Here is a 14,817-nt window from a genome sequence, read left to right as displayed (position 1 = left end):
CGAGGGGTCGCTCCTCCAGCTTTCCCAGGTGGACAGACTGCTCTGAGGACAGGCAGGGTCATGGAGCCAGGGTTGTGCCAGGCGAGCCCAGGCAGGGACAGGGGCCGGGCAGGGCTGTGCTGGGGCAACACGGGGGCGCCAGGTTTGGGCAAGGCCATGTCAGGGGTGTCAGGGTCGGGCAGGAGTGTGACAGGAAGGTGTCGGGGACACCTCGAGGCCAGGTCGGGTTTGACAGGGCTGCGGCAGGACCCCGAGTGGAGCCGGGCAGGGCTGTGCCAAGCAGGGCTTTGCCAGGCAGGTCCGTGCCAAGCAGGTCCGCAGCAGGTCCGGGGCTTCGGGGGCAGGGCTGTGCCAGCCAGATCCTCAAAATGGGCTGCACATTCACACATTCAAACGCGGCGGCAGGACGCGGGGCCAGGCGGGCTGCGGCCACCGTCCTCTCCCGGAGGGTGCCCGTGCCCGCATCGCGTCCGTGGCTCTGCGCTGGGAACGGAGCCTGGCACCCGGGAGTCCCCCCGCCCGGCCCGCCCTGTCCGTCCCCCGGGCTCCGGTTTCCCTGTCGGAGCAGATGCTTTCGCAGCCCCGTCCCTCCTCCTTCTCCGGAGCAGCCTCCGCGCCGCGCTCCAGCCGCCCGGAGGTGCCTGCCCAGCCCAGCCCAGCCCAGCCCGGCCCGGCTCGGCCCGGACGGCCCCGCCGGCCGCGCTGCTGCCCGGCCCGGCCCGGCCCGGCCCGGCCCGGCGGAGGGAGACAGCGGGCACCCACCCGCCGGGGCCCCGGCCGGACCTCGGGGGTGCCCGGCTCCCGGCCAGCGGCGTGGAGCGAGTTCGACGCTTTCCTCAGTCCTGGCAGGATGCTGCCTTCCTCCCGGACCCAGCTGGGGCTCTTCTTCATCCTCCTCTGCCCCGCTAACATCATCGGGCTCTGGTGGTGAGTAGCACATCCCGCGGGGGTGAGCAGGAGGGCGCGCAGGGTATCTCGATCTCCGGGGGCCGTCTCCCCCAGCTTGGGGACAAAAGAGTCCCCTGCACCCAGGCACCGCTTGGGTTGGAATTGCTGCTCGCTGGCTGCTCTGGTCCAGACCGGGGCACCCGCATACTGTCAGCGTTTGGGCACACAAATGTGCTGGAGGCAGCAGCTGGGGGATCCCCAGGAGTACAGGGTGCACGGGTCCTGTGGTGAGAGCTGCACTTTGCCTCCCCGCACCCCCAGCCCACTGCCTGGGAAGCTTGCATGCCTGAGGGGTGGGCAAGGGGGCTTAGCGGCTTCCAGACCCCTTCAATAAGTCAAATTTAATTAAAAGCCTTAGGGTCCCTACAGTGTCCCCCCTGAACGGTGGCCCGGACACAGCAGGGACAAAACCCCTATTTGTAATGGTGCCCTCATCAAAGGCAGAGACGGTGCCTTGCAGGATACCAGAGGGGGTGGGGGATTCATTACAGGCACAGAACTGGGACCCAGCCTTGGAAAGCCCAGGTATCTGTCGAAACATGAACTATTTAAATCTATTAAGAATTTCACCCAGCCTGTCTTTATCCGGTTTTAAGTGCTTAGATTCCAGCTCCCCGGCGTGCCGTCCGGGCTATCATTCATTATCTGAGGCTATTCGTCTCCACATTGTCACACTCTTTTGACCCCTAAAATAAAGCTCTCCATAAGCCTTTCCCCTCACAGTGCCCTGCCTGCCCACCAGTGATTTATTCCACATCTCCATTCCCTCTGCTAGCCCTGGCTCCAGGGCTGCACTGGGGATCTTTGTGAGAGTAAATGGTGCTGTTACAGTCACTTGTACATCAGCTGAGAGTTTGTCCCTGGAGCCCAAGCGTTGAGTTTATTGCCAGGCAAGGGTTTAGCGTGGGGCTGAGAGGGACTTGCCTTGGGTTTTTGTGCTAGAAGAGGGGAGAGTGAGGTAGGGCAAGCCTGGCCAAGGCAGGGTGCTTGTGGAGGGCCTCCATGCTCCGTGCCACCCAGCTCAGGGTAGCTGTGCCATTGCAGGGCATGTGCCATCCTGCTGCTCTTTCTTCCTGGCCAATTCTCAGACACACACAGAGCTGTCCCTTCAGCTGTCCATGCTTTCTCTGCCCCATCCTCCCCCATATCTCCAAGTTCATGGTGCTGTGCTCCAGTTTTGAGGACACCTGCCCATGACTGGAGCAGGTAAAGGTGAAGCAGAGGCTCATTTTGCTGTCATTTCAGGGGCAGGCAGACAGCACCAGCCAGGGCAGGGTAAGAGGTACCAGTGTCCCTTGCTCCAGGTGCTCAGAACTGCATCTCCCCGTCGAGTCTGGGTCCTGCTGGTGCCATGTGTGCACAGGCAGCAGTGACTGCAGGAGATTAGCAGGATTTGGCAGAGGAGGGCAAGGGGTCAAACTTGCTTTTTCTTCTTTAAAAAAAAAGAAGAAGAAAAAAGGAACCTTTATTTTAAGAATAATAACTCAGCTGCCTGATGCACAGCAAATGCACTGGGCAGTGGAGTGGCTTCAGGGGGATCACCAGCTCACTCTGCTTCACTCTGGAGCCAGCGAGCTGGGAAGAGGTGGTGGGTGGGTGAGGCCACCAGCACTGCCAAATGGATGTGCCAGGCTTCCTGGGACCGGGCAGAGGAGCAGCTGGGTGATTCATGAGCTGCTTGTCTCAGAGTTTGGTGCTTTGGCCCCTGGCTGAGATGATCTCAGGGAGCCCTTCCTGTGTGGGGCAGACGAGTCTGGGCACTCATGACAGGCATCTCCCGTGTGCCTGCTCCTGTTCTGGTCCCCTCTCCCCGGTCTGGGTAGCACTGGTGTCAGTGGGTTTTGCTGTTGGTGGGGAGGGGTTCAGGGGAGCAGCTGTGTGTTGTGCCAGAACTCCTGGAAGCCCCAGGACTGGTGGCATTGATAGAGCTGTTCTCTGTCACTGATGCATAGGGGCTCTGGTGGCACACATTTGTGTGTGCATCACTGGCCACTTGTGGGTGCTTAGCCAAGGTGCTCAGCCATTTTCCCCTGGCCAAGAAAGAAATGTCTTTACAACTTCCCCATCCCACCCCTGAGTACATTATCTGTGTGCTGGGGGATTACAGGGGTTGCCTGTTTAAGCCAGCATTTTCCCCCACTGATGCCCTAATTTGTGAGAGGGCTGGGCTGGATCTCAAGATGCAGTCCCAGCCCAGGCAAGCAGCAGGGCCTGGCCACTCACGGGTGGTAACTGTGCCCATTGGGATCCTGGCACATGGCTGCATCTATGGAAGAAGATTTAGGCATGGTGTACAAGCACTGACACCCTGCTAGTGACACCGTAGCCTGAGAAAGAGCATCCCCATTGTGTGAGGATGTCCCCAGAGAGCCCACTGAAGACACACACCTTCCCATGGCAAAAGGGAGCAGGCTGTGGTCAGTGCCAATGGAAGATATGTCACTCACGCGCTGCTGGCACCTTGATTAGTGCCAAGCTGCAGGGAGTAGGCTCTCCTTGCTCCCAGAGGCTCTGTAAATCCTCTTTCTTCCTCCTGCCCTATTCTTTACACATTTCTTGCTCAGCTCCTTGTGCAACAGTGATTTCTCCCTGAGCAGGACAGGTAGGGACTGCCTGGGGCTCCTGGGCTGGCCCAGAGGCTGCAGAGATACAGAGCAGGCAAACTGAGTGTCTGAGGAGCCCCAGGCAGGTTCAGGGCAGGATTTCAGCCAAGCCGGTTTGCAGGAGTGCAGAGGCACTCTGGGGATGGGGGCAAGCAAAACCAGCTCCCCTGGTGCCTCTTGGCTCTCCATGGGCATGGCTGAGAGCAGCTGGGAGATGGAGGGGAAAGCAAGGGAGAAAATCATCCCAGCTGAAATGTGCTCTGCTCCAGCTGTGGGTCTGAGGGGGCCCAGAGGGACGGACACCTGCCCTCCATGCCCTGCCCATCCATGCACGAGGGCAGTGCGCCTCCAGCTTCTCTTCAGAGGTGCTCAGAGAGGACCTCTCCCACCAGCCCCTGTGGCTGTACCCTTGCTTGAGGGGTCCCAGTCCCATGTCCCTCAAGCCACACAGCCTGTGTGACCACCCAGCAGTGTTCTCTCCTCCTTCCCTGCCCAGCTCCCCCAGCGCAGGGCTAGAGCCTGTGAGGGCAGGCTGCTGGGCTGGAGGGCCCTGCCTTGGGCTGAGCCTTGTGAGTCACCCCTGGTCCTGCTGACCCACAGCTGCCACCCCACGGCTGCCCAGCCTTCCCTAGCATGCCTTCTGCCCTGGGGCAGCACCATATGGGCAGGAATGAATCTGCCACAGGGAGAGCCCCTGCCTGATGCCATCTCCCTGTGCCCTTGCTGGGGCAGCTGCTGACCTGCTGGGTTTTTCAATGGGACAATGTTTCTCTTGCACCCTTTGAGATGACTACTGGCTCCAGCATTGGGCGACTTGTTTTCTCCCACAAGGCAGCTGAACTTTCCCCAGTGCCATTCCTTGTCCCTGCTCCTGGTCACATCCATCTCCCATGGTGACACCCAGGCTCCCTGGCCGTGCCCTACTCATGCACACAGCTGGAGGATTGGTCTGGCCTTTGCATCAGAACCTTGAGTGCTTCAAACCCCTGTCATGCAGGGGGGTACTGGGCACACTCTGACATCTTTTCAGGCTTTGCAGGGTCCCCCCACAACATGTGGCACCCACATCTGGGCATGAACTAGCCGAGCCCTCATGCTACCCCAGCTCTAGCCCCTGTCAGCACCCAGAAGAAGGAGGCAGTGACCATGAGTGATTGGACTTCTTTCCTCTTATCCCAGCCCTTCCAGGGTTTGGACATGGCTTTAGGACCACCACCTCTGCAGGTGAATGCTCCGTCCATCCCCCCAGTACCTGCAGCACAAGTTTGGGCGGCTCCTGCTCACGACAGCCTGGCCTCAGCATGACCCTGCAGCCAGCAGGTCCATGGCTTGGTGCAATGCCATGCCAAAGCCTCGATCCTTTAGGCAGCTCCCCAGCTGTTTGCAGCCATCCTTGCCAAGGAGATGTAAGGAGGAGGGCGGGGAATGGGGGTCCCCCTTCTCTTCCCAAGCCATGGCATTTCCTGCTGCCTCAGTGCCCCAGGTGCTGCTCGGCAGCCAAGCCCTGGCTGTGCCCCCCGGGGCAGTGACTTGCTGCTTACTCACCACACCCCCGTGGGCTCCTGCTCTGGCTCCACACCCAGTGCCCCAGTACTGGCAGCACCCACACATGCCCTGGGTGAGGGGCTGGGTGCCCACCACATGCCTGCATGGGCTGAGGGAAAGCTGGGTGGGTGAAAATTCATCTGTGGGTCCCCCTTGCCCTGTCTGCACAGCTGGGAAAGAGACAGGCTCCCTTTGGGTGTGACTTGTCACACAGTGTGACATCATTGTGTGGGATGTGAGGTGACCCATGTCCCCAGGGATGGAGGTCAGGTGTCCAGGGCTGTCACCCTGCAGTTTTTACCTCTCCAGGTGGGTGCAGAATTACCTGTGGGCTCAGAGTGCTGACCTGGGTACCCCAGTACCTACATCACCCTGCTGAGGGCTTCCAGAGGCTGGGATAGAGACCTGTATGCAAGGCAAGACACAGCCTTACTGCCCTAGAGCAGGTCCCCCTGCCCCACAGGAGTGCCCAGGCAGCAGTACCCAATGGGTGCAGGCCTGTCAGATCCCACATGGAGCTGGCATGGCCCAGCCACTGCTCTCCTGCAGGTGTGACTTTGGAAAGCTGACTGTCCTCCTCCTCACTGCGTAGTTCTACCGGCCTCACTGCCTTGGCTTCCTGCAAACCAGGACCCTGCTGGCTCCCCTCCATAATGCTCTGCTGGCAGGGAGCAGAAGTCCTGCTCCACATCATCCCCCATGCCCAAGGAGAAGATGGTGACCTGTCCCAGGCTCCTTGGTCCATGATTTTGGCTGGGAATGAGAGTGGGATATAGTGGAAGTCCCATGACCATGAGCTGAGCTGTGGAAAATGGTGATTGTCTCTCTGGGAACCCCTGTCTCTGTTGCAGCAGGCACAGCATGCAGAGCACAGGGGTTGCATCAGAAGCCCCGGTGACTCCTGTTTGACGTGTGTCACTGGGACTGGGCTCAGGCTGTAGCTGTGGCAGCTGAGGGCTGACAGCAGCAGGTGGGCAGTGGTTTGCAGCCCTTTGTCTGTGCCTCAGTCTCCCCTTTCAGCAATGGGGGCTGTTTCCCTTACACAGGGCTGCGGGGAGGTTGGATAGTGGGGCTCACCATCCCGCTGGCTTTTGGGCCAGCCAGAGCCCCCAGCAGCAGCTCTGGCAGGCAGCAAAGGGCACAGGGGCAGGTGGCAGGGATGCTCTGTGCCGCTGAGCCTGGCTGGGGGCTCCAGGCAGGGGCCGGGGTGCCCCAGGCGAGGTGTGGGGAGCCGGGCTGGCGACCCTGCTCCTTCACCAGGGCAGGGGGAGGAGTGCCCGGCAGCAGAGGTGGGGCAACTTAATTGTAGATGCGGGAGGCCTTGGAGCGGGACAAGCTCAGGCAGATCTGGGCCCTGCGCCGGAGCCCTTGCCAAAGTGGTAGCAGTTTGGCAGCATTTTTCTTGCCCTTGTCTCCCCCCATTCTCCCCCCCCCCCAAACCCTCCAAAGCAAAACAGCTCTCGGGCTCCCGGCAGCCTCGCCGTGCCAGAAAGCGGAGCCCAGCGGAAATTAATATCGCTCTGGACTTAGCAGCCCACCCCAGCCTGGCCGGCAGGGACAGAGCTGCTGCTCTCCCGCCAGCCTCGCCGCCGCCTGGACCATGGGTGGGGACCCCCGGTGAGGCGCCCATCGCCCCCAGACCCGCGGGGCTCAGCTCTCCTTCCTGGCCTGATCCAGCGGGCCGGGGTGAGCCACAGTTCAGCATTTGATCTGGCGGCCCCGGGGGCTGGAGCATCGTTTTTATATGAGTACAAAGAGTCGTCTCTTAATGAAAGTCCCATCCCGGCTCCCCCTCTCCCCCACTCCACCGACGGGGGCAGCCAAACCTCCGCCATCCTGCTGTGGCCACAAAGGACAGCAAGCCTGGGGACCAACATGGAGGCTTGGATCCCTCTGTGGTCATCATGGGATGGGTCTGGACAGATTTTCTGGTCGCCTTCCACGTGGGCCTCAGTGTCCCCATCTATGGAGGACCTGTGCCAGGCAATCTCTGTGATGATTCCCCAGCTGCCCCGTCTCTTTGCAGAGGTCCATGTGAATCATGCAGCAAAGGGAAACTGAGCTGCCAGGAGCAAAGGGAGATGAGTTCTCCCTGGCAGGAGTGTGGGCTTGCCTCAGTTTCCCTGCTGGAAGTTCCCTTTCCAGGCTGTTTGTTGAGCTGTTTAACCTTTAAACCTCCAGCCAAAGCATAAGGGCTCCTTTTCCAGGCTGTGTGAGAGGGCACATCCTCTCCAAGCCAGCTGGGGTCTGGTAGGCAGGAGATCCAGGCAGCTGGGGAGCTGACATGAATCAGGGGGATCCTGGCAGGGCTTTGAGCTTCAAACAAGGGGCTTGGAGGGGGTTTGCACTGGGGACAGGATTGCAAGCAGAGAACTGCAGCCTGGTGTCCCAAACACAGCCCCCCAGCTGCATGAGAGTGAAGAGGAAACCCAGAACACAGTTAAACACTAAGAGTCAGCTTGTGATTTTTGAGCCCCTGGGGCTTGGCCAGACTATAAAGCTCTGGGTTTGGAAGCTGTGCAGCTAATGCTCTCCAGTGAGTGGGGCTGAAGGCAGCACAGGCCGCCCAAGCACTGCTCCCCAGGGAATCCCAGGGATTGTAACCCTCCCAATCATCAGGCATATCCTGATCCTGGGGTCTGCTGGGTCCAGCCCTGAGCTTCTGTGGGCATCCATGGCCGTGAAAATCATGTTGTTGAGCGGGATGATGAGCCCACAGGAGCCGCGCTGGAGGCGGGGGTGGGCTGAGTTTAGGCTGTGCTGAATTGGTGTGGCCCATGGCTCCGGAGCTGCCCGTGGCAGAGCTGGAGCACGGCCCGTGCCAGCACAAGGCAGGGCGCTGGAGGCTGTGCAGCTGCACCACGGAGGGCACTCCAGGCAAAATGTGTGGGGAAAGTACAGGAGTTTCTGTAGCCCATGGCACACCGGGGAGCACAGCACTGAGCTCAGACTTTGCCTTCGGGGCCAGGGAGTCAGGCACCTCACACCAGCTGTGCTGGCAAGGAGGAGCTGCCTCTGACGTGGGCCCAGCCAAGACTTGCCCTCCCTCGCTGGCATTGGCAAAGCTGGCAATGCCACCTGCATCCCTCCCTTGCACTCCCGCAGCCGCCTGCAGCTCCGTTCCCTGGAATCAGGGCCTGGGTTTGGGAGGTGACTACAGGATCCTGGCCAGCAGCCGAGGGCCTTTATCAGAAGCAAGGTCACTCTTCTAGTCTCCCACGGGGTGAAGCAGCGAGAACCCGTGGAGAGGGGGAGACACACCAAGATTGCTGGCTGGGCTCCTTGTTGTGTCCACAGCTCTGGGAGACGCAGCTGCATCGGGCATCAGTCACATGGCAATGCCAGGGCTGGGTCAGGTCAGTGCCAGCCCCAAGGAACAGGTGCTGAGTAGCACAATATTTCTGCCATCTCCCTTGGGGACACCACCATGAATGTCCCCAAGGATGTAGAGTGTAGAGTGGTATGTGCCAGCATACCACTGTCCCACAGTAGGAGATCCACCCAATTCCCCAATGGATGGACAGGGCAAGGTATTGCCTGGGTGAGCCACCCATCCCTATTGTCCTACCCCCACTGCATATGTCTCTGTCCCCTTGTCACCCGGGCTCAGCATGGAGCTGGCACTGCCCCGCAGCCTTGCTCCATCCCTGGGGGTAGGGCTGCTCGTGTCCCACCCACACCCTGGTCTCTGCTGGGCTTGGGTGCTGGTTTTGCTCTGCTCGCTGTCCCCTCCTGCAGGGCAGTGGGGAGCCCCCTGGTCATGGACCCCAACAGCATCTGCCGCAAGACGAAGCGGCTGGCGGGGAAGCAGGCAGAGCTGTGCCAGCTGGAGCCAGAGATCGTGCAGGAGGTGGCCAAGGGCACCAAGCTGGGCGTCCGGGAGTGCCAGTACCAATTCCGCTTCCGCCGCTGGAACTGCACCAGCCACAGCAAGTACTTCGGCAAGATCCTGCAGCAGGGTAAGGCCAGCCCTTCCTCGCCTTCCCATTTCCCAGAAGGACCCCAGCCTGGGGAAGCACCTCCCCGGGGCTCCTGGAGGAATCTTGGCGTGCAAAGCTCTGTGTGTGTGTGTGTGTGTGTGTGTGTGTGTGTGCAGGGGGTTGCTCAGTGCTCCCCGGTGCAGTCACGCCGAGGTTTTACTGCCAGGACATGTCTCCCTGTGTTGTAATGAAGCAATTACCAATGCTCCCAGACAGCGCGGGGCTTCATGAAGCCCAAGAATGCACCCTCGTCTGGCAGTGATTTACTGCTCCCCCGGGACCCCAGGGTGTGCTGTGGGAAGGGGCCTGGCTGGGAGGCAGTGTGCAGCCCTTGGGAGCTGCCCCTCACACGTGGGTGCCCTTCACATCCCTCCTCCTGGCCTTTCAGGGAGCAGAGGAGTGTTTGTCTCCTGTCCCTGTCCCTGTCCCTGGATGGGCATCCTGGTGTCACCCTGAGGAACAGGGCTGGGTGGCAGGAAGGCTTGTGCAGGTCTCAGGCAGTGGGTACAGCAATCCAAGCCAGGCCCAGCTGCAGCAAAATCAGAGCAGGGGCAGAGCAGGAGGGCACCCGTGAGTGTGTGAGGGATGGGAAATCCCTGCCATGCTCCTCAGGGAGAGTAGCTGGGAGTGGATGGTGTTCCAAGCAAGAGGGGTTGCTTGAAACACCTTGGGCTGGTTGGATCACTTAATGGGAAGTGAGTTTAGCCCTGCCCCTCTTCCCATGTTGGTCCCTGTGCTATGGCAGATGAAGATGCTGGAGCAAGCCCCGGTCTCCTCAGCCATCACATCTGTTGGTGCTTGGCCAGCCCAAGGCAAGGTGGATATGTCCATGGGCCATGCAGGGGTATGAAGGTGGCAAACCTGGGGGGATTGGAGAGGGCGGGGTGCCTTGGGCACCCAACTGACTGCTGATACTGGTGGGGGTCAGAGCTGAAGCCTCACAGGACACACTGGCACATGGGAGAGGAATAGACTCATTAAAAAGCTGATTTGCAGATGTGGGTTCCCCCCAACACAGGGAGGTGTATTCAGCCAAGAGGCAGAGAGGGCACATGGGGGACTCTCCTGCCTCTGGAGTCACCTATTGTCACCATACACGGGCAGTGAGGCAGGTGGGACCTGTGCCAGGCAGGGATCTGCTCTGGCAGTGGGATGGTGCCAGAACGCAGGGCCAGACCAGGTGGGGAGTGAAAGGCACTGGCAGATGAGCTGCTGGGTACCCAGGAACAGCTCGTGCTGGAGGAGGCACAGGCACATCAGGCATGGGGATGCTGAAGGAGCCACCACGATGGTGGTGGTTGGTCCAGCCTCGATGCTGGGCTGCTGGAGATAAGCAATGTCATAGGGACAGTGGTGAGTTTGTCCCTGGCACTCTGAGGAAGCTGGAGGTGTGGAGTTCCCCAGAGCAACAAGATGGGTATCAGAAGCCCTCAGAGGTGCCAGCAGGCACCAACCTCCCTGTAAACCTGCAGGGACTGCACCAAGTATCTCAGCATTTTTGGGGTTCCCAGCTCCATCAGATAAACACCTTCCATCCAATATCCTTTTCTATCCAAGGATGCTGCAAACCTCTCATTTCTGGCCATGGCCTCCCTGGCACAGTCATGGCTGTCCCCTCTTCCCTTGCTGCCACCTGTGCCAGGTGTGGCATGCCAGGGCAGGCTGGCTTGGGGGCAGCCACGTGTCTGGAGGAACTGCCAGAGGAGCGGCATCCCCCCAGGGCCCGGCTGGCAGGGTGGCATGGGGACCTCTGCCAGCTTCGGGCTGTCTGCTGAGGGTTCTGCCAGCCCCAGGTGGGAGCAGGCGGGTGGTCGGGTGGGCCCGGGGAGGGGGTGGTACCCCCTTGGTAGCAATGCCAGAAAGGCACCGCTCTGCCCAGCTCCTGCTCACACCAGAGGGATGCAGGTGCTGCGCGGGCTTTTGGAGGAGCCGCTCATGGAACTGGTGCCCTGCTATCCCTCTTCCTGCAGCCTCCCCACGTCAGAAGATGGAGGGATGGGACACCCCCGAAACCCCCCTTCCCCTCCCTGCCCAGGAATCCCCTGCAGGCCAGCCCCTGGGCCAGCCCTGCCCTGGCATCCGGGCGGGCAGGAGCGGGGCTGGCACGGCGCAGGGGGCGCAGAGCCCCCCGAGCAGGGCGCCGCACCCCTGCCGCCAGAATCCCCCGCTGGCTGCGGCTGCGAGCGGCAGGTCCGGGCAGGGGAAAGATGCTTGGAATTCGTGTCCCGGAGCAGAGAGAGACAGGAGCAAATACTAATAATAAATAATCCTGCAGGGTGGAGGCTGTGCCGGTGCAGAGAGGGGGGCGGGCAGCTCCCCATGGCAAAGAGGGTGGTGGGGGGAGAGCAGGCAGCACAGCTTCATCACTGCCGCCCTGCAGAGGGTGAGTGGCACCCTCGGTATCCCTCGCAGTGTGCCCTTCCAGGTGCCAGTTTGGAGCTGGGTTGGGATTTTTACTGCTTGGAGGGAAATTGCAGGGTAGTGTGAGGAAGCTGTGGGTACCGCCTGCTCATCTGGGACCACCCTCTGCTCTCTGAGCTTCCCTCTTTCCTACGGGGTAGCACCCAGACTTTCAGGGGAGGTGGGAGATTTGTTGCCTCTCCACAGCTGAGTGCAGGAACACTGGCAGGGCCTGACCATCCCCCAGAACCTTCAAATCTGCTTGCAGGAGGCATCTCCTGCTCCAGGCAGCCCGTTCCAGGGTGGGTGCATTGCCCAGAGAACAGCACCAAGCACATGTGAAGAGGGAGAATGGGGAAGCCACTGGGATATAAGCCAGGGGTGGTGCTTTGCTTGCTGAGGCTGACCCCACATCCCAGCCCTGTCTGTTCTCCTGTTCTCCTGCAGATATCCGTGAGACAGCCTTCGTGTACGCCATCACGGCGGCGGGAGTGAGCCACGCCATCACGCAGGCCTGCAGCATGGGCGAGCTGCTGCAGTGTGGCTGCGAGCTGACGCGGAGCCGGGCGCCCCCCTCGCCCACGGCGGGGCCGGGCACAGAGGGCACCGCCTGGGAGTGGGGCGGCTGCGGGGATGATGTGCAGTTTGGCTACGAGAAATCCCAGCAGTTCATGGATGCCAAGAACAAGAAAGGCAAAAATGACATCCGAGCTCTTATCGACCTGCACAACAACGAAGCCGGGCGCTTGGTAAGGCCCCTGCACTCCCTGTCCCCCGCAGCCCTTGTGCCCCTGCCCAGCCCTCCACCTCCAGTGTCCCCGAGCCGTGTACCTGCGCCAGCTTTGACTGAAATATTACCCAATATCTTTTGGGAATCCTTTGCAGGTGCTTTGGAAAGCCTCTCTCCATCCCCACCCCTCTCCCAGGCCAGGGCAGCACCATGGGGCAGGGTTTTGGCTGGAGGTGCTGGGCAGGGCCTCGAGGGCTGAGCATGGCTGTCTCTCCCTCAGGCGGTGCGCAGCTACATGAGGACAGAGTGCAAATGCCACGGGCTCTCGGGCTCCTGCACGCTGCGGACCTGCTGGAGGAAGATGCCCCATTTCCGCGAGGTGGGCGACCGCCTGCTCGAGCGCTTCAACGGGGCCTTCAAGGTGATGGGAGGCAACGACGGCAAAACCCTCATCCCTGTGGGCGACAACATCAAGCCTCCCGATAAACAGGACCTCATCTACTCGGCCGACTCGCCTGATTTCTGCTCGGCTAACCGTAAGACGGGCTCGCTGGGCACCAGGGGCCGCGTCTGCAACAGCACGGCCATGGACACGAGCGGCTGCGACCTGCTGTGCTGCGGGAGAGGGCACCGGGACGAGACGGTGGTGCTGGAGGAGAACTGCCTCTGCCGCTTCCACTGGTGCTGCGTGGTGCAGTGCCGCAAGTGCTCCGTCCGCCAGGAGCTCAGCCTCTGCATCTGACGGCCTGGGGTCAGGCGAGGACAATTTGGGAGGCCACCTCCAGGCTCACAGGGCCCCCCCGGGACAGAGACAGGTGGAGCCGGGGGCAGGGTCAGCGTGGGTGAGCTCAGCTCTGCGCTCTGAGGAGTCCTGGCTTCCCCAGAGGGCAGCACGGGGCTGCCTGGCACCCCCATGGTCCCCGTGGCACAGAGCTTCCATAATAAAGCTATTTAAAGCCGTATGCCACAGAGCTTGCTGGGGAGGGCTGAGAAGCGCTGACCACTGTACTGGAGTGGGATTAGCCAGAGAGCTGCCTTGCCCCAGCTGTGAGTCGCAGTCAGTCACACTCCTGCCAGCACCTAGCCCTGCTGGGACCTGTGGTGAAGTCCAGCTCATTTTTTATCTACCCTCTGTTTTTCTCTGTGGCTGTCAAGCCTGGAGATGTGTGTGGATGAGGGCGAGTGCTCTCCTGCCCTGCTCTGCTGCTTCCAGTGTGTGAGTGCTCTCCTCCCATCACCCACAGCAGTCATTGCTTGGGGTGCCCGTTTGTGTCCTGCCACCACCTGACCTGGGATGTTTGCAGTCCGTGATGCTTCCACTCGTGCCTCATGCCTGAGGTAGCTGAGGTTAGCTGCCCTAACACTGTGCTGATGTGCTCTGACTTTCTCGAGGGGACCCTGTATTCTTTTCACTCCAGCCATGTCACTGCAGTCCCCGCTGCAGAGCCTGGCACACAGAAGCCCTGGACAGCGCTGACACTGTTGGCTTGGTGGCATGCAAGGCATTCACTTGGCATGCCATGGGCCACGTGCAACCCCACCTGGGTGGCAGGGTGCCAGGCATGTGTGTCTTTATAACCTGATCAGCCTGTGCCCCTCATGGACAAACACAGGGTGAGGAGCAGCCTGCCTGGCTGCCCAGCAAGGCAAGCTGCCAAGCCTCTGTTCCAGGGGCTCCAGGAATCTCTGAGGGGGTCCCTCCCATGCTGCAAAGAGCGCACAGGAACTGGTTTCTCCAGGGTTACCCAGCACAGGGGTTTAGGTAACTGCAGGGTGGAATGTGTGTGTGCAGTGCCTGCTCAGCTGGCAATGCCCACCGGGCTGAGGACCCCCAGAGGGCTGTCAGCAGGGTGAGACCCTCGGCAGAGAGGCCCACGCTCCTGTGCCTGCCCTCCGCACCGCGGCAGTGCTGCACACTGGGGGCCTTCCTGTACGCCCCTCTTCAGGAGAGCTCTAAGCCGAGGTGGCTCAAGCGGCAATGCCCCATGTGCTGGGTACTGCCAGGCAGGGTGAAAGCAGAGCTCACAGTGCTGGGCACACTGCAAGGCAGGGGAGGCTGCATGGGGTGCTGGGGATGCCCCCCAGTGTGCCTTCCTCGCCTACCCCACCCCAGGCAGCCAGCAGGGAAGGGCAGCAGAAGCACGGGGCTGGTGAACCATTAACTCAGCACAGCAATCATTAGGGAGGAAGTCTCTAAATCTGTTAGCTGCAGCTTTTCAGCTGGAAATTCCCTTCTGACTTGGCCACAGTGGTGCTGGGATGTGAGCAGGGTAGGGTGGGTGCTGGTGAAGGTACCTGTGCCTGCAAGCAGCTTGGTGTGTGTGCATGCACAGGTAGCATGTTTATGCTTGTTCATACGTGTGCATGTGAGCTTGTATCACCATCACTGTGTGTGTGAGCCCCTCGTGGGTGTGTAAATAGGTTGGCCTGTGTGTTTTCCTGCATCTCTATGAATACACAGCAAATCACCAGTGTGTGTGACAGTGACACTGTCCCACATGTGCCTGTGTGAGAGTATGTTTGTGTGTCATAGTATGTTTCCTCAGGTGTGTCTGGTACAGGGAGGACGTGTGTGGGTGCAAAATGGTCCTCCAGGAAGAGAGCTGGAGAG

At 60.7% G+C, this 14,817-nt stretch overlaps 1 protein-coding gene across 1 annotated transcript; it reads left to right on the top strand.

The window, feature by feature from the left end:
• The first annotated feature begins 850 nt into the window (after nucleotides 1–850).
• Nucleotides 851–12,970, top strand: WNT6 (Wnt family member 6). Its single transcript, XM_058028219.1, has 4 exons — nucleotides 851–927; nucleotides 8,835–9,055; nucleotides 11,924–12,225; nucleotides 12,487–12,970. The coding sequence occupies exons 1-4, from the start codon at nucleotides 851–853 to the stop codon at nucleotides 12,946–12,948; spliced, it is 1,062 nt and encodes a 353-aa protein (XP_057884202.1). The 3' UTR covers nucleotides 12,949–12,970.
• The last annotated feature ends 1,847 nt before the right edge of the window (nucleotides 12,971–14,817 follow it).

Source organism: Melospiza georgiana, chromosome 7 (genome assembly GCF_028018845.1).
Source record: "Melospiza georgiana isolate bMelGeo1 chromosome 7, bMelGeo1.pri, whole genome shotgun sequence".
NCBI lineage: Eukaryota > Metazoa > Chordata > Aves > Passeriformes > Passerellidae > Melospiza > Melospiza georgiana.
Note: the sequence above shows the minus strand (reverse complement) of the source record. Positions and strands in the feature narration are given on the sequence as shown.